Consider the following 19,942-nt stretch of genomic DNA (forward strand, 5'->3'; position numbering starts at 1 on the left):
ATTCACATGCCAGCATGCAGAATATTTCTTTTGCTGTCTGCAAAAACTCTTTGAACTCAGGAAATGGAGATAGTTTCATATGTTTGTGGTACAGCATAATTTTTTTTTAATAAGTTGGCCAAATATATGTCCTATTCCCCCCCCCCCCATACAATATGCATTTTAAATTCAGAATTGACTGCTTCATTAATGGATGACTTTCATTTTTTTAAGTGCTGTGCAAACTTGATAATGAATTGATCCAGAATGCTAGGGCTTTAACCACAAAATAAGTACTACCTGGTTTCTTAGCAGCAATTATTGCTTTGGATTTAGTTCATCAAATTCATTTTTTACAGCTCTATTATACTCTGATGTTTTTTTAATAATAATAATAATAATAATAATAATAATAATAATAATAAGCATCCTAATGCAATGATAAGTTTTGGAACATTGTGTGATGATGATTCTCAAATATTGACTTAAAATTCCATCTACTTACTCTTGACATACAAGAGGAATTGTCTCAGATTAATGAACATAAAGTGGAATTAGCTAAAAGGTGTTAATTGAATGAGAGCAGCTTTTACACAGCATGTGTTCAATAAATATCTGACTCTATTACAGTACTTCACAGAATTCCTGCTACATTTTAATTATGATCTTCTTAGCAGTAATGTTTATCCAAGCTGCCCATGCAGCTTGCTCTGCCACTGGATCAGGTTTCCCAAACTTGGTCTCCCTCTGTTTTGGACTACAGTTCCCATCATCCCTGACCACTGGTCCTGCTAGGTAGGGATGATGGGAGTTGTATTCCAAAACAGCTGGAAACAGGTTTTGGGGAACCCTGCTCTAGATGTTGGTAGACTTCAACTCCCATCAGGTTGATCTAGGATGGTCAGGGATGATAGGGGATGTAGTCCAACAACACTGGGAGGGTCAGAGGTGCCCCATCTCTGGGTTAAAGAAAGGTAAAGGGACCCCTGACCATTAGGTCCAGTTGTGGCCGACTGTGGGGTTGCAGAGCTCATCTCGCTTTATTGGCCGAGGGAGCTGCTGTACAGCTTTCGGGTCATGTGGACAGCATGACTAAGCCACTTCTGGCAAACCAGAGCAGTACATGGAAACACTGTTTACCTTCCCACCGGAGTGGTACCTATTTATCTACTTGCACTTTGACATGCTTTCGAACTACTATGTTGGCAGGAGCTGGGACCGAGCAACGGGAGCTCACCCCGTCGCGGGGATTCAAACCGCCGACCTTCTGATCAGCAAGTCCTAGGCTCTGTGATTTAACCCACAGCGCCACCCGTGCACCTATCTCTGGGTTAGGACAGTCTAAAAAACTGAATGAAACTTTGTAGATAAAGCATCTTTGGAAAAATATTAATTCAGACTGAGTAAAAATGTTTCTTACTCTTAATTGGGAAGGAGAAAAGCTTTAGCATACCAGCAGAACCCGACACTGTGATATTTTAATCTTTCCCTATCGACAAGCTTAACATCTGCATTACATAATCCTCCTACAGAGAAACCAGAAGGTGTTTTCAGGCTCATTAAGTGTTCGGTAGCAGCTGTATAGTAATACCACCCTCTTTTCACTTAGTTCCATCCATGTTCTTCTATATTTGGTCATTATAAAGTAAATGAATTAAAACAATTAAAATTCATCTATAAGCTTAAAACTTGCCATATAATTTGAAATTCAGTTTGCTCATGAACAAAGTATTCCTATTCCCACTAAGAGAAATAAAGAGACAAAACTACATATTTATATATGCATGCAAAATAATAATAATAAAAAATGAATTTCCCAGATACAGTAACAACTGTTTAATGGATAGTACATCATGGCATCAACAATTTAGTTGCATTTTTGTGAATAATATTTATAAATTAATTTCAGTTTGACAGTAGCAAGTGTTTATGGAACAATACACTTTTTTTTTTTACCAACCATTTAACATTATCCTGATGACCTGCAGACTAAGTTGTGGTGGCCTGACATTATCCTCTTTGGATGAGAAAGTAATAATATTTACAATTTAATCACATGCATGTCAAGACTTTTGAAACTAAAGACTTTTGTAACATTGCCATCTTAAAATTCATGACTTTCTAAAAAGTTCCTGGAAGTCCATCCAGATTCTGAAACCCCGACAGAATACAAGGCCAGGCTAAATTTCAAGATGTCTGTTATATTTTTAAAAATGAATATAAATCTCCACATTTTACTGGCAGAATGTTTTATGAGTTCATTTTAATTAAATTATTGATATCATTACAAAATGCATGCATTTCCATAAAAGCTTTTTTATTGAATCTATTTTAACACAACTATTAGGAAAATTTAATTATTTAAAATGATTGTGTCTAGTTCCTAGATTAAATAAAAGCTGTATTTTTTTTATTACATTATTTTTATTTATTCTTTTCATTGCATTGACAGGTATAAATGACTTCAGCTACCTACATACAAATTGTTTTGAACTATCCATATATGTTGGCTGTGATAAATATCCCCACGAAAGTGAATTACCTGAAGAGTGGGAAAATAACAGGGAGTCCCTTATTGTTTTCATGGAGCAGGTATGAAATAAGAACACTTGGGCTGATTCAAAACTGGTTTTGTTCCAAGTGAATTCCTTTTCTTTAATTGGGGTGTTTTACACCTGGTTACCACAACACTGTTTTCCATTACTTGCTTATGAGTTTATCAAGGGGGAGAGCAGAATGCAAAGTCTTTCCAAAGACACTGGCAGTTGAGTCAAAATCTGGGTCAGGCTCCACTAACTCAGAACAGAAAGGTATACATCTGGCACATCACGTTCTGAAAAGTCAAAAGAAATTACTTCCGTGGGGCCTGCCCCGTGAAACTTGAGGTTGTGTCCAGTGATGTGCAAATGGAGCTCCACTCATGCAATGGGAATTCCACTTCTTCTCCACCCCCGGTGTGTCCCCAGAATCAGCTTCAGAGCATATTTAGAAGGTGTTTGGAGGCTGCAGGGTTGAGGAGAAAGTTACATTGCACAAGCAGACGTCTGATACATGAGCAAGATGGCAGCACTGGATCCAAGACTTAGAGCTTTCAACGTTGCTTTTGAAAAACATGCGCCACCATTTCCCTATCTTAGAACATAAATAATTGCAATATAGCATTGGTAATGTATGTGTCTCTTTCTGAGAGAAGTAGACAGAGATATACGTACATGTCAGAAATAGACATACGTACATGTTGCCATCTCCATGAATCTCATGCCACCGGAACATGTTTCTAAATGTAAACAAAATACAGGGTCTTTGATTTTCCCCTTATGCTATTAAATGTGGATTTGGATGAGATGCAAAGTACATTTGGATAAGCAATGACTGCTGAAAATTCTGTGAGACTCTACGCACCTATACATGTGTCCTCGGCATTAACTTTGCCTTCCTCTTTTTCTACACATCAGCAACTCTTTCCCCCACTTGACGTATCTGCACTGCTTTTATCTTTTCTGCCCATCTACACGTAACCCTCACCCTTCTTATATTAATGATACAAATACCCATGGCCACCAGGTGCACAGGTCATGTTGTGTGCTTGGATTATTTAATGCAATCTTGCTAGAGCCATCTATCCATCCGACAGCATGCTCAAGAGGCCATGGGAAGGATCTTGAACGATATGCGTATCATGCAAACCAAGTCGCTGTGTGCAGGTGCTAAATGCTTTGTGGCATTTCACCTGCCATAAAGAGTGGTCGTGTCATGCCAGATCTCCAGGGGAGGAGGACTGTGTGAAAGAAGGACACACTGTCTTTTGGGTCATGGTACCAAGGCCGTGGAACAACTTGCCTATCACGTTCCATCTGAGCCCTTCGCTGAAGGTTTTAAAACAAAGCTTTTATGGGCATTCAAGGTGAGGTAATTCCTTGCTATGGGAGGAGTTTAGGAACATAGGAAGTTGGCTTACATCAAGTCATTCCATTGGCAGCAGCTCTTTGGGATTTCGGTTGGGGATGGGCCTTCCCAGCCCTACTGGGAGATGCCATGGATTGTATCTGAGAGCTTCTGCATGCAAAGCAATTGCTCTGCTTCTGAGCTATGGTCTTTTTTCAAGTTTGTGTGTGTTTGTGCTAAATACAATTTTGGGAATGATTTTTATGTGCTTTAGTAGATATCATTTTAATAGCATTTGTAGGGTTTAAGGTGTCATATTTTGAAGGAGAAAAAAGCATAAACACACGCAGTCAATAAATACCAACTGAATATATCCCACAAGATCCATGTCATGTTTGATGCTGGAAATATGGCACCACCCAATACTGATAGAAAATGATCTCATTCATAAACTTACAGTAAAATATCATTCATGGGCACCTCTGACATTCATCACTTTACTTGTTTCTTGTTTCTAAGAGCATATGTTTCTTTTCAGGCTTTTGGCCTGACGTGAATTACATAGTTTTGGAACAGCATATATATCATGCAAAAATACCATTCTCTATGATTTAGCTGACATCATTTGGTTCATCATGACTGGCATGTCTTCTCTTTTTCTGTCAATGCCTAATTTTTCACTTCCATGTACTTGCTTCTACTGACAGGTGCACCGAGGCATTAAAGGCATGGTGAGGGATCTACATGGCAAGGGGATTCCAAATGCTATTATTTCTGTAGAAGGCGTTAACCATGACATTCGCACAGGTAATTGCATGCCTCTGTGTCGGAAGAGAAGGGCTGGAAGGAGGGCTGGAACACACAATGCCAAGTTAATTAGCTGGCAACTTTATTAATGAGGCACTTTGTTGAGTTGAGCATGGGCTTTGGTACAACATCTGCACAGCATTATTGTGGTCTAAATTTGTCATGTTGGTGGAGCTACCCACTGAACATCACAATGGGGGGAGGTATTGGTTTATTCTAGTTCCTATTTTTGTTATGGATTTTGTTTTGTTTTTATCTTGTATTTTTATGTTGGGAACCACCTTGAGAACTATGGATGAAGGGTGGTATACAATTATTATTATTATTATTATTATTATTATTATTATTATTATTATTACCTTGCCCATTTGACTGGGTTGCCCCAACTACTCCGGGCAGCTTCCAACATAATAAAAGCACAGCAAAACATCAAACATCAAAGAACAGGGATTCCTGCAGATGTGTTCAGAAAGTGGTGTAGTTGTTAATCTCTTTTACATCTGATTGGTGGGTGCCAGTGCTGAGAAGGCCCTCTGTCTGGTTCCCTGTAACTTCACTTCTTCCAGTGAGAGAACCACCTGAATACCCTTGGAGCTTGACCTCAGTGTCTGGGCAGAATGATGTGGGTGGAGACACTCCAGGTATACAGGGCCAAGGCTGCTGCATGATGGACCCATATTTTATGCCAAATGGCATAAAATAACTTGTCTAAGTATGCATGTCAGTTATCTACTGTCTTGAAAAATCAGGTTTTGCTTGTTTGTTGTTGTTGTTTTAAAAAATGAAGCATATCTTTACAGTGCAATCCTATGCATGTCTACTCAGAAGTAGAACCCATTGAATTCAGTGAACAGCAAAACCAGGCTTTCTTGACACCCTACTTTGGACAGTGTATAGCTTGTGACACCATAGCAAGGGAAGCAGTCGAGCATTCCCTGAGGCAGCCTATATTTACAGTTGCTATGTATATCATGATCTCAGAAGCATCACTGTTGCCCAGAAAGCAAAGTCTCCTCCTCAAGCCCAGACTAGAAAAATAACAGAGGGCAGGATAACTAACTTACTGAGAGAAATTGGGGATGGAGGCAGAACATTTGCCAGTTGTTGCAGATCAAAAAAATACCTAGAATATTTTCCAAGTGGAAGACTGACAGGTGCCTCCAGTTTTAATCTAGAAACAAAATCCTGTGCTTCAGGTATCAAATATTTGGGCAAGCTTTGTTTGGAATGTTTACCTGCTTGCTGTGTGCCATTCTTAAGCAAATAGGTTTTGAGGGTCAGTATGAAAAGTCAGGTGAGCTGAATACCAGTCAGCCTGCTCTGTGTGTTCTATCGCATTTCAACAATTTAGTATAATTTGCCAAGGTCTTTCAGGTTCACTGCTATAGTATAGATGGTTTAGTCTCAACTCTCAGCTGCTCACAGGAAGTGGTAGAGAAGTTACCTTGGATATTTGCTGGTTAGGTTAGGCTTAAGCTTTTTTGTTTGTTTGTGCTACTCATGACCCACTTATCTTCTGGGGCACAATTCATATCCTCTTAAATATGAGCAGTACCAGCCCAACAATGATCAACATGCATTCCATTAATGTAACTTGTCTTTTTAGTATAGTATTTCAGGGCATTGTAAGTTACCCACGGGCAAGACAAATAATAGTAACGGTGTCATTTTGCATTAGTGTGAAAACAGGGAGCTGTTTTGTGTATTTATGTTTTTATGTAGCATTACATGCTCAGAAACATGGAGAAAGGCTCTCAGCGGGCTACAGGTAATCTGCGGGAGAAGTCACTGGCTTCACAGGGAATAACCCAGATTCAGCATGCTGACAGTACTTCAAAACAAAGTGCAGGCAATTTAGCTTTCGAAATGCCCTGCATCGTGCAAGAAATGTCAACTGCAAGAGACTTTCTACATTCTTCATAGGAATTGTTTATAGGAAACCTGAAAATATGTTCAAATATTTGCCTACCTCTTTCCCTTGTGAGCTAGTATTTTGATGGCAACTCCTCCAGAAGAAGTGCAGCTTGTATTAAGTATTGGGAGAAAAGGCAGCTCAGTAGAATGCAGAATGCAGCATGTCAAAGGTTTGATCCCAGGCGTCTTCAGATAGGGACTGGAGAAAATGTTGTGGCCTAAAACCCTGGAAAGCCACTGCCAGACTGTAGACAATAGCTGAACCCACAGTCGGACCCAGTACAAGGTAGCTTCCTGTGTCCCTATTATGCACTCAGAAAAATAAAGGAGACTCTGCAGGATGCACAGATAAGGTCCTCATACGCAATAATTTATCTTATTTTCTAACAGTTAACATTCTCTTATACCGCAAAGCTCATAGTAGTTAAATCATGCATATACTGTACTAACTCCACCCCAAAAGAACCCCCGTGTGTGTATGTGTGTTGCTGTGATCCACAACAGATTCCCAGCCTGCTAATTAGCAGCCCAATTCACAATATTTAGATTTCAGCCAATTGAGTCTCATTGGAATCAATGGGTTTGAAACAAAGTTTAATCATACACTTTAGTTTCCCAGGCAGCAGAATCACTATTGTGGAAGGATAGAATGAGACATAAACACTGTAATGGTGGCTATGTTTACATCAGTGGCTTAAAACACAGCAAAGTCCTCCCCCCCCCCCCCCCCCGCTGAATTTCAAGCTGCATTTGCATGGTGTTGTTTACATCAAAGAGGGGGCAGGGAAGTCTTTTCCTGATGCACCTGACCTTTTTGGCTTCCCTGCCCCTGCAACCCCCCCTGGAACTCCTATTCGTGAAGCTGCTCTTTGCACATGTGTAGCAGCTGCCAATACAAAGTGAATGCAGCTTAGGTTTTCTAGTCAGATTGAATCTGGTTTGAGAGGAAAAGTGCATCAGACAGCAGTTGTTGTTGATAAACTACAGGGTCTATATGATTGTGGCTAAAGTTGTGTGAATGAAGCTTTAAAAACTAGCAGTAGGAGTGCACTGGATGTGGAATAAGTGGTAATGTGAACACACCCAGTATTACATGATGGCAATTCACATTTTTACTAATCATACAGAGTCTTCTTCTACATTTCCTATTGAAGGATGCAAGTATCTATTATCAAACAAAATGCAGTGCAGAGCATTGAATCTTTCCTTTCTTTCTTCGGATTCTTCAAACAGAACCCGGTTTTTCTTGACTTTTGGAAAAATGAATCTCCAGAACTACTGATCAGTGACATCCAGTTCTATCTACCTACTCCTCCATTGCTAACAGTGGAGTAGGAAATGGTTTTTTATTTTTATTTTTATTATAGCTTGTATACTGCTCTTCATCCTTTCTGTTGCATTGTGGAGGTTGATTTTGAGGGAATGATGTTGCTGTTTTGCTCACACTACCTGTGTGTTAGTATCTGCAAGCCTTAAGTTATTCTTCAACCTGTATATTTTCAGGTTATTAGAAAGATGCCATAAGTCTCCAGTGTTCTTTCCATCAGATGAAAATGGCTCCTAAAGGCTGGTTAGAACTTCCTTGGGGAAGGTTTGGGAAAGGGAAACTATTGGAAGATGTAGTCTTGGCACAAAGGACGGTGACCAAAATTATTTATTTAAAACAAACTCAAACAAACATGAGGAAAACCACACCAGAGATCCATGTCCCCAGCTGCCCCAGTCTTGGTTCTAAAGCTATTGGGTGAAACTTTGACTGGAACTGTTGCAAACCTAGGTGAACTGGTACAAAATATGGACTGGACTCCCCAGCATTACAAATTGGAAACAATAAATTGAATAACTCAAGCCTTTATAACTAGAACATGAAAATGGTAGCTAAATCCCCAAGGTTACAAGCGACCAGTCTTGGAGATAATTAAGTTTTTTCCTATACCAATCCCCAAATCCCCATCCTAGAGCAATAATTTCACGTGCAAGGATGGATAAGCTCCTTGATACTAAATAGAAAGATGGAAGTTAAGGCTAAACAAAAATGTATCACAATATTTATTCTTTCGTTCTTCAACAGCAAGCGATGGAGATTATTGGCGCCTTCTAAACCCTGGAGAATACGCCGTCACTGCAAAAGCGGAGGGCTATACTGCTGCCACCAAAAACTGTGCTGTGGGTTATGACATGGGTGCGACCCGGTGTGACTTTACCATCAGCAAAACCAACTTGGCCCGAATCAAAGAGATCATGGAGAAATTTGGGAAACAGCCCATTAGTCTGTCACTTCGGCGGAATAGACAGCGAGCAAGGCAGAGGCGCCAGCAGTATAGACAACTTTCTACAGTGTAACAAATTATGCTATCATGCTCTGCATCTAAACTGAGACCTACTCCCGTAGTAGAATGTAATATCAACCCTGTCTGACAGTATTCTAATTAGGGATCTTTTATTATAGAATATCTTGGGATTCCACTACTTAATGTTAGATTTATACTCTCATCTGAAAAATGTGGAATAAAATATTGTCTTCTAAAAAGATCTGATGCGTAACAATTGCATGTGGCACCGGTATTCTCTGACCCAGAGGAGAGACTTTATAACCAGAAGAAATTCCACACATACACAACCTCAGACCATGTACTTCCTTGAAACAATTGAACTAAAGATTCTGTGAATACAAGGATTGGGTTTGGGATTGGAAATGAGACTTCAAGATTCAGCACTGAAATATTTTTAAGCTGGGAGACAGAATTCAGATTCTGTCCAAGATACTATCTGTGGCACCTGTTCTGTCATTAATCCAACAAACAAAATGCAAAAGTGAACAAAGATGTCTAAAGCAAAAGCAATTAAAATGGTGCCCATTTTTCATGGAGGAATGAAACATTAGATCTGGGTGGGTTCTTTCAAGAGTTATTTCAGATACCACCTTTGTGGTGCCAGATCAGTCCAACTTGGGGCCATGTTGGAACAGATTTCAGCATGATGTCATGAAGGCAACAGCTTGGTGGGCAAATAGCTCTGCAAAAGTGACCACTGAGCTTCACCTCTTACCCATCACCAGTCACCATATTGTTGTTGAATATTTAACAAATGCACCACCCTTGCAAATGTGTTAAAAGTGACCTCAATATTTGGTCTCGCTATAAAGTTAACATCATCTTTAAACTAGTGTTCCATATTCTTGCTACTTCCAGGTTCACTGGACAAGTGAGAGGAAGAAATCTTTAGCAGATAGAATACCAGGGAAACTTCCATTCTCTAACATTAATAGTAGCTTGAGTATCCTCCTAGTGATTTGCAGGACATAAACTAGTTAAAATGATTGAAAAGCAGGCTTCTTTATAGTTAGATTGTGATGGGCCAGAAAGATGAGGAGGTTTGGAGCACAGCAACTGGACCCTGAATCAAGACATCGCTGCCATGAACTCAACAGGTGAGCTTAGAAAATTGATTCTTTTTCATCTCTGCGTCACACCTGCAACACAGAAATAACAGTATTTACCTGCCTTGCAGAGATATAAGGATAATGTATGTGAAAACGGTGTGTTGCTACTGTCTTTATAAATGAATGAGATCAGCTTGTAAAACAGCCAACCAGTCAGTACTGGACATTTTCTTCAACTTGTGTAACTTGATGTAAGCTTGTATCAGTTATATAGGGTTTGAACATTATTATGCCATTCAATGGCAGAACCTCAACTCTTCTCTTATGTCTGAAAATAAGCCAGTTGTGTCACATATAGAATCATGCATGGCAACAAGACTTTACTGAGCCCTCCTAAGTACAGTGGTACCTCGAGTTAAGAACTTAAAGCCAAGTTCTTAACCCGAGGTACTATTTCTGGGTTAGCGGAGTCTGTAACCTGAAGCGTCTGTAACCCGAGGTACTACTGTACACTGTTTGTTAACCGTTATGATTTTTAATTGCAGTGGTTGTCTTGCTCAGTATATACTTGTGAGACGTGTAAAAAAAAAAATGATTGTCTCAGTCACATTCAGAACTAAAGAAAATAAAACTGCTGGAAGTAGGAAATTGACAGTGGATGTGCAACATACTTGTTATATTCAATTTATTAACACTAACCAACATATCCTCTGTGATGAACAGAAGCCACAAAATGTGCAGAGTGACTAAGTCTCATTAAAAGCAAGCAGCACGTACATTCCAACCACTGCAAATCTTCACGCTGCAGCCAACTGATGATAGTGCTTGCTTACAGGTAATGAGGCTGAAGAATGTGTGCATGTATGTCATAGGATCACAAAATTGTAGAGGTGGAAGGGATCCTAAGGGGCATCTATTCCAACCCCTCACCGTGCAGGAATCTCAACGAAAGCATCTGTGACAGATGAGCATCCAACCTCTGCTGTGTGTATGTGTGCATCATGATACCAGCACAAAGCATTGATTATGAAGGGCACATATATACAAATTCTATTTCTTTCCCTTTAGATTACAAGGAAACGGGAAACTTAAAAAAGGATTGTCTTCCCTTTCATATATTACTGCATGGTGAACATACCTTATACCAGGTGAGTATTTTTGTCAATCAACACCAATGTTGTCTGCTGCTGACTAGTTGTGGCTTTGCAGGACTTCACATCACCAGCTACCTACTCCTTTTAACTGAAGATACCAGGGATTGAATCTAGAACCAGTGCTGGATATAGGGTTGTGTGGGGAAGGGGGTACAAAAGTAAGAAGATCCATAATGGAGAAAATCCATTTGGGTTGCCAAATTTTAGCCTTGCTCAGGGCACCATATTACCAAAGGTTACCAAACTACACCCCTGCTGGGACCTTGTGTATGTGCTGGACCACTGAGTGACGATGCCATCCCAAAAGGGTTATCTTTATACAAAATAACTGTGCTCTCCATAATGGATGGCATCTATTAGGGCTGTGAATTGGGATCCCATATCCGAAATGAAATCAGACAGGTTTGGGTCAATCCATGGATTGGCTGGAGCAGGTTGAGACAGCCTTGGATCACAGCAGGTCCATCTGGGGAGATCTTCTCCCCCAGCCTTCTCAACAACTCATTATATGCATGAAACTTCCCCTAGTCCCACTGACTTCTCACTGGGGTTGCCGGCTTTTCAACTGGCACCCATAGCTGTGCCTTTAATGAGAGTGTAACATAATCCCCTGGCCACATCAGGGTACTATCAAGCACTCTTTCTACCTCCTGGTCAGTTGTCAATCCTAACTTCTAGTAGTGCATATAGTGAAAATGTTCCCAACACCCCATATCTCTCTCCCTAAGCCCTCTGCTTGTCCGAGAAAGCATGCTCACATGACTGACACAGAGCAGAACTGCCACCTTCTAAGGAGGCAGCAGGACAGAAAAAATGGTGGGTTGCTAAGGAACAGCCAGCATGCTCTCCCAGAAGACTGTTCATGATGGCTTAATTTTAATCTCTCCACTAACAACCAAGTAGCACGTGGCATGTCCTGTGAACCAGAAGAGATTTGGCACAGGAGGAGCAGATCGAGGAACTGCTGGGCACTGACCAATGAATTGCAGAAGATTGGAATGGTTGTTGTGGTAATTAAACATGTGGTCAGAAGTGGGAAGTACATCTCTCCCCCCCCCCCCAATTTGACTGCATGACTGTGCAAATCCCTCAAATTTGTTTGGGTCTTGGATCTCTCCTGCATCACCATTATTATTTATTAAATTTGTATATCGCCCTTCATCCGAAGATCACAGCACAGTTCACAACTGAAAAAACAAACAAAATGGGAATACAAAATACATAATAAAATAAAAACAAACCGATAAACCCATTCCCACAAGCACATTTAAAAGGACATGGAATGATAATCAGCCAAAGGCCTGGTTATAGAGAAACATTTTCTCCTGGCACCTAAAGATATGTAATGAAGGTGCCAGAATTTCCAGAATTTCCTAGACATACCCAGAATACTGCAGTTGGAAGCAGTGTCCTGTTGGAAATCGGCAAAATGTTTTGGAAAATCCAGATATATGGCAACCCATGTCGGTAATGTCACTTTGGCCGTCCCCCACCCCCACCCCCAATAGCTGAAAAACATAATTTTTTTGTAATTTTGCCAAGAAAGCTCAACAACATCTGTGTCTGGATTTTTGTTTCTTGGGATATGGCAACCCTAATGTAGACCAAAGCATGGAGTTTAAATCTTTTAAGTACAATACCGTCTCATGAAGTACCCATGTGGGTAGGTGCTTTTTGTGTAGTTTTTGTCATATATGAATCATTCTGAAGCCCTGGCAGAATAAATAAGACAATGCTTTTGTTAACTGGATCTCAGTTCTCAGGATTAGGGACTTAAGGCACAGTTTTGTTCTGTACATAATGTAAATTATTGTATTGATATTTCATGAAAAGGCTGGAATCTGGAATAGGATTGTTCCACTTTGCTTTGACACAGCAAGAGAGTTTCTGAGCAATAAAACTGTGCCCAGAGGCAGTGAATCCATCACGTTTAATGCAATCTTGTGGCGGTTCAGCTATGAGTCAAAAATTCAAAATGTCCAAAGACTTGCTCTCTTCAGGCATATACTTTGTCACCTGAATTGACTAGCATTTGTCAGGATGTATTATTGCTTGACGTCACTCTAGGTTTTGAATTAGATATTTATAGAAGAGTGTGGTGTGCAAATTTTGATTTATCTACAAGTGGCTGCTTAATCCACTTCTGCTTGTTGCTCTGATCTGCTAGAATGGCTAGATCTACTGTGAATCTGTTGAAGGCTCTTGCTGAAGGAAAGGTATGTTTGCGTTCTGTAAATGTAAGACTGTTTTCAGTTTTACCTCATCCGCTGACTCAAGATAAGCAGGGGGAATTGAAAACTGGGACTCTAGAGGATGACACCCTATTTACACTAATGGGTGAACTTTCAATTATTATTTTTACTGAAAGTGGCATCCCTTTTGCTACGTAGGCCAAACCTCAGAGGCTCTTTCAATTTTTCACCTCACAAAAGGGGACTTTTCCTCCTTTCCTTACTCCTACATACAAAATAAGTCTATATTTGCTCTCTCTGCCTAGTGCCACTTTGTGGAGTACTTTAGGAACAACTTTCTGATGGTAAGAGTTGTTTGACAGTGGAACAGACTACTTTGGAAGGTAGTGGGACTTTCATTCACTGGAGCTTTTTAAACAGAGGTTGAATGACCACCTGTCAGGGATTATTTAGCTGTGATTCCTGAATTGCAGGGGGTTGGACTAGATCACCCTTTGGTCCCTTTCCAACCATACAATTCTATGATTCTATTATAAGAAGCAATGCAAATACAATTAAAAACCATGCAGCATCCAGCCCAATGCACAACAATTTCTACAACAATTTTCAAGTGATCTATGGTAAAAAAATCTTTAGAAGCTGGCTCATGAGTGCACATAAAATTCCTTTCTAGCCCCATCAGCCAAGTCGTGCAGCCACAGCAGTGTCTAGAGGATCACTGAGTGCTGGGAGGGGTGCAGAGAGCACAACTGGATGCCTTCATCTACCACAACTGCAGCAAAACATGTCTCTCACATATCGGTCTCTACAGCCACAGCAGGTACTGTAGCTCTTCAACAGTTTGACTTCAGCCCTGAAGTAGGACTTTGCCATTGTCTCCCAAAAGTGATGAATGGCAACCAAAGTCCCACCAACCAGTGGTGCTAACCTTTGTCCATAGAAATGACAAACATTGTTGGGCAGAGAAGTCAATTACTCCAATGCTAGAATTCTAGATAAGGCCAGTAGTGGACAGCATGGTGGGGCGGTGGGACTTACCTGATCTCCAGGTGGCTGAATTTCTGCTGCTTATCAGGAAAGAGAGGCGAGGGGATGGGCATTGGCGAGGTTAGCACAGTGCAAACACAGCAGCAGAAACACTGGTTAGGCTCCACTTGTGTGTGTGCACTGCACTGACCTCCCTACCAACTTGGTCCTCTGCTTCTTCTCAGTAAGCGGCAGCAATTTTGTGCCCTGAAGGTCAGGTGAGGGCAGCCCCATCACACCATCTGCTACTAGGTAAGGCCTCAGTGATAGCCTGGGAGTGAATCTTAAGGAAGAAGTTGCATCCACTCCAATGTCTCACCCCTAGAGGCCTTTCGGCACAGCCAATTTACTCTGGAGGAGAGGTATGACTTGGCAACAGATACCCTAGTTCATCACCAGCAGCACCAGGGGCAGAATTATCTCCTCGCTCTTTTCCTCAACTGCCTCCCTTGGTGAACACAATAAGGAACCCATGGAAAGCCAGGACCAATGGTTTGATGTACGTCAAGAAGTTCAGTTTGTGAATATGCTTAAACCCCAGGCATTAAAGTCAAATTATCTGTAAAGTACTTAACATTCCAATTTTTAAAGTGGAATATTCCTTTCAAATTGCCAGTAATTTCCAGAATCTTTTTCTGTGGATGAATTGCCTGCATTTTATTCCTGCACTTTGACTGCATACATTAAGCTCTGATTCAAAACAGATCTGCTATATTTGCAGATAATCTAGATTCTAGACTATGGTTTGAGAATCAGTTAATGTGAACTGCCAGTGTAAAGACTATAGGGAATCCACAAAGCATTTAGATGTGACCGCTGTGGCATCTCGTCTACTCTTGCTTACGTTGTTATGCTTCATTAAACCCATCAGTATACTTGGAGCCAATAGGTTTGAGTGAGTCATAGGAAGCCTGAGGTATTATATAATTGGAATGTGCTGTGTTCTTCTCTTAATTGAATTTTTTTGCTGAGAATAAACAATATTTGTACTTCTAATACAGTCCTGGGAAAACATTTTTTATATAATTGCATCAGGATCAGAACTAATCAACTCAGATTTAATGAGAAGCACAGTAAGTCTTTTGTGGAGAAATTTGCATATTTGAACCCACCTGAACCCTAGGCATTTGGAAACAGTGACACTTACTTCCTAGTAAACATGTTTTGCACTAGGAAGGACTGATCCTGAAGAGAGCATACCAAGTGTTCATGGAACAGAAAATTTAAGCTCTGGCCCCACCCATTTCCTTATCTTTATTCAGCCTTCCCCTTCGCTGTGATTCCTGCATTGCAGGCAGTTGAGGTAGCCCTTGAGGTCCCTTCCAACTTTACAATTCTATGATTTCATATTGTGTGGAAAGATATGAAGGAAGATTCTAACAGTTTGTGGGAACACATATACAAGCCTCCCCACAACTGGAAATCCTGCATTATCAGGCTTACTTGTGGGAGTCCTGAAAGTACGTTCACTCAAATGCACCCCTTCAGATCTTCCTAGTTGGGGGTGGAACAGGCAGTGATAGAGCCCCTGGGGATATTTGGGGTAGGGCTGGCTTTCATGACCCCTCACCCTCTGTTCACGGTGAGATACATTGACTTGTGGCCAATGCTGGTTTTACTCAGAGTAGGCCCATTGAAGTTTAGAGGCATGGCCTAGATGGACTACCTTCCCTGGTCGATAAGCCCCATCTGCCAGTCACTTACCTCTACAGCACATGCAGAAACCACCTTCTCGACCATTGGACCTACTATTGGTTTCGTCTGCTCAATCTGCCAGAGCATATCTTTGCATGCAGGGGAGGTCCTTAACTCAATGAGGGCTTGACACCCATCGGCTCTCCTCACCTGGTTTAGTCGTTCAGTCGAAGCAGTTCCTGGGTGTGGCCGCTGTTGCATGGTAACAGCTTCTAGCAGCCACAGGTGGGAGCCGAGTGCAGAGTAAGTGGAATAGGGGCAGTGCTCTTGGGCCCATTAAATTATCACAAGCAGATGAAACTTAATTAAAAGCAAATAGTGTTTGTGGTTTGGCCAACAAGCAGTATATTCATAAAGCAACAGTGATATTTCATGTTCAGTGCTGTAAAGGACAATGGGATGACAATAACCTGAATCTTTGTTTCTCAAAAATGACAACTGGGTAATGGGTATTTTTTCTCTCTCAGTTATTACTTATGCTGAATGTTGCAGAACATCTAGGCAGTCTGATGGTGACTTACATCTTACTTGACACCTGGTTATCTGAAACTTCCTGTTAGATGTGGTAAAGAAACTATCCAACTATGAGATACGGGTGGAAATTGCCACTGTTAATTAAGTCAGTAGCTAAAATAATTAATGTGCTGTGTGAAATATGAAATAGATTATGAAAAAAATCCTTCTTCATCCATGCCTAAATATAAACACCCAACACTTACTTTTCCACAGAATAAAAATGTAATCAGGGGCAAAACTGTTGATTGTATGAGGAGAGCTATTATCTGGGAAGACAAAATGACTGCACAACTAGAGTAGATATTGCTTATTCCGTATATTAAACAAGTATTTTTTTTTTCAGTGGCATGTGGAATAAAGATGTTGCAAACAAATGTCAGGGCTGTATTTTATTTATATATAAAAAAAAACAGACAACAGTTACACTGGAGAAATATAACTTTAAACATTATTTTCTCAATAAACCTTGATGTATCGCTTCTTGGATTTCATAATGGCAACCTCATTTTACTGCAAGGCTGGGGAATCTGCATCAGCTAAGAAAATGGGGCAGGGATGAGATCATGTGATGGGCTGGGCTTTTGGGGAGTGAGGTGCAAAGGAAGAAGAGAGGATTTTCAGCAAGGTGGTAAATGTTCTGGGTGAGGTGATAAGACAGGTTCTTTTGGGTGAGGTATCAAGGGAGGGAGGTTTGGTCAGGCATAAAGGGAGACAGGTAGGCAAGGGGCTGGTGGGTAGATGGGGTTGGCAAGTGAACAGGGGCAGCAGCCTCTAGTGTGACAATAATATGAGCCCATGCATAGTCTCTCCTTTTCAGATGTGGGTGAAGCTGGTAGGCAAAGTTGGAGGTGTGGCCAGAAGGTGCACTCTTCCTTCCCCTCCATGTGCACTGTGCGTAGTGAAGCAACATGCAAGGCTAATGTACTCTGCTAGTAATTCGCAGATAACAACTCTCCATTCAAAGAGGGGAAACAGAAGATGTTGCGGATATCAGCAACTTGGCAAAAGCAAGGCTCTTCCCTCACCTCTGCCATCATTGGGAGGTGAAAAGTGTGGCTTCGACAGCAGCGTTGCTATCTCTGATTTGTGGACTATTGTTCATTGAGAAATACAGCAGATAATCAGAAATAACTGCTAAGAGGTTATAACCAAAACACCCTGGAATGACCTGTTTGCATAGCTGTCTCTAAATCATGATTACTGAAAATAAACTCAAGCCTATATTGGGCTTAAATGAAATTGCATTGGCCAGGATGATCAGAACGCAACTAATCAATACAGCATTGTGAAATGATTGCCATTGGTAAATAACAGCCCTTTGTATATTGTTTGGGATACTTCATGGAAAGTAATTCATACATGAAATTAATAATGATGACAACAGCAGCAACAACAACAGGAAATGTGTGGTGTAACTGTTGGCAAATCTCAAGTACAGCATCTGCTTCTTCATATTTAATGTTGTATTCAGAAGTACACTTTCAGCCTGAAGAAATGTAGTCTTTATTATTGATGATACCTGAAAAGTTCATTGAAAATACAGTGGTGCCCTATGCTATGTTCTAGATGAAGTCTAACATGAAATATTTTAAATCTGGGCTGTAAATTTGATCAGCTCCCTTGAAAGCCATTCCTTTACAGAGAAGCTGGAGTATGTTGTGCTGGGGTGCTTAAGCAGAGCAGTGAAGAAAAAAACCTCAGAGATGTGCACCAGGAATGTGTCAGGAATAAACCATCTTCAGTGGAATGTTATAGAATTTCCCCATTAAGGAACTTTATTTATTCATTAATTTCTACCCCATTTTCTACAAATCTAACCAAACCAGAATGCAATATAAACAACACTAATATATTAATATACAAGAACAGTACAAATCAAACTAGAAATATATATAGCGGGAGGAGGCTCTTTCACACTTTCCTTTTGCCTATGCTTTGTAGGTACAGGTCAGCTCTGTGTCTGAGCCCCTCCCCCTTTTGGCCACACCACTTTCCCCAAGAAAACCCACTCTTTAACACTGAATCGGAGCAAACAGCAATTCAAGTTTTATGTGGTTTGCCGTTTACTCCAATTCTGTGGTAGCAGGTTTTCATAGGAAAAGCACCCAAAAAAGGTGATGGGCTCAGATACAGAGCTTTAAAGTGCTGACCTGTGCCTAGAATATTAAGTATAATTGTTTAATTGACACTGAAATGGAGAATGGCTAAACGCGTATTGCTAACATGGGGTTTTTTCCATGGCAGCATACTAATTGGTTGATAATGAACTGTAAATGTTATCTGCTTTAAAAGTGAATGTTTACCTTTGAACATGTGATGTGGGTATTTGGTTGCAAATCTCCAATTTGAAAGGGAGCTGTCTTTACACTGTGAGAGTAAGAATGTGTAAAAGACCCTGTCCAGAGAGTGAATACAGCTCCAGGCAAAATGGAGGCTGTAAAGAGAGACAGACCTTTGCTTCTATGTCTGTTCAAAATTATATTTTATTTCTTATAAGATGCTGAGCTTGTGCTGGACATACACAATATATTGCATGGAATTATTTGGATGTATCTTTGATGTTTTTGTTCTGTTTTGAAGGAAGTTCTGCAAGTAAAGTTTTGAATAACAATCTATGGGTCTCAACAATGCTTTATTCCAGAAGGAGTCAGCTTTTATGCCTCCAGTTGCTTTAAGCTGCAATATAGAAACATGAAACAAAAGAAAGTATGGATAAGCCCAGAGAGAGCCATTAAAACTAGTGCCAAACTATTTTAACCACGAGAGAAATCTTCAACGCCAAATACCTATGGCAATAAAAGTTTCAAAACCTGACCAAAAGCAGGGAATTCCTTGACTGCAGCACTGGAAATCAGAAGGTCCCACTCCTTGAATCTGCTAATTCTGGAGAGGTGGGAGGAGAATCTCTGGCCTGCCAACTGAATGTGGCTTCCATAGAGCTCTCTCTGCCCCTCTCTGGACACTGCCCAGACCACTGCCATTTCCTACACTCTCTTGCAAGGTTTTTGCCTGACTGCAGCAGAGGCTTTATATAGATATAGCATCTACCTAGCTAGCTATACGGGAAACTGTTCAGATGATACAGTTCTCCTCTTGCAGGATGAAGTGGCAAAGTCCAGGTACACAATTTACCCAATTATCCACTGTCTGCATAGTTCAGGTTCAGACGATTATCCTCTGCTGAGTAGGATTGGAAGCAAGAGCAGGTTTGTAGCCTATTAAATAGAGAAGACAGAGCAAAGGGAATTTACTGGATTTTTTTAAAAAATCCTCTGTCACAGTGCTTCTTCTTCTTGTTGTTTAGTCATTTAGTCGTGTCCGACTCTTCGTGACCCCATGGAGCAGAGCATGCCAGGAACTCTTGTCTTCCACTGCCTCCCGCAGTTTGCAGG

The 19,942-nt window shown here is 40.7% G+C and overlaps 1 protein-coding gene across 1 annotated transcript in view; it reads left to right on the top strand.

Moving 5' to 3' along the window:
* Positions 1-10,619, top strand: part of CPXM2 (carboxypeptidase X, M14 family member 2) — a 73,035-nt gene extending 62,416 nt beyond the window's left edge. Inside the window, exons 12-14 of the mRNA XM_083741237.1 lie at positions 2,432-2,571; positions 4,572-4,671; positions 8,657-10,619. Coding sequence (XP_083597363.1) covers positions 2,432-2,571; positions 4,572-4,671; positions 8,657-8,928 — 512 coding nt within the window. The 3' untranslated portion in view covers positions 8,929-10,619. The remainder of the gene's footprint in view (positions 1-2,431; positions 2,572-4,571; positions 4,672-8,656) is intronic.
* The last annotated feature ends 9,323 nt before the right edge of the window (positions 10,620-19,942 follow it).

This window comes from Podarcis gaigeae, assembly GCF_964106915.1.
Source record: "Podarcis gaigeae genome assembly, chromosome: 5".
Classification (NCBI taxonomy): Eukaryota; Metazoa; Chordata; class Lepidosauria; order Squamata; family Lacertidae; genus Podarcis; species Podarcis gaigeae.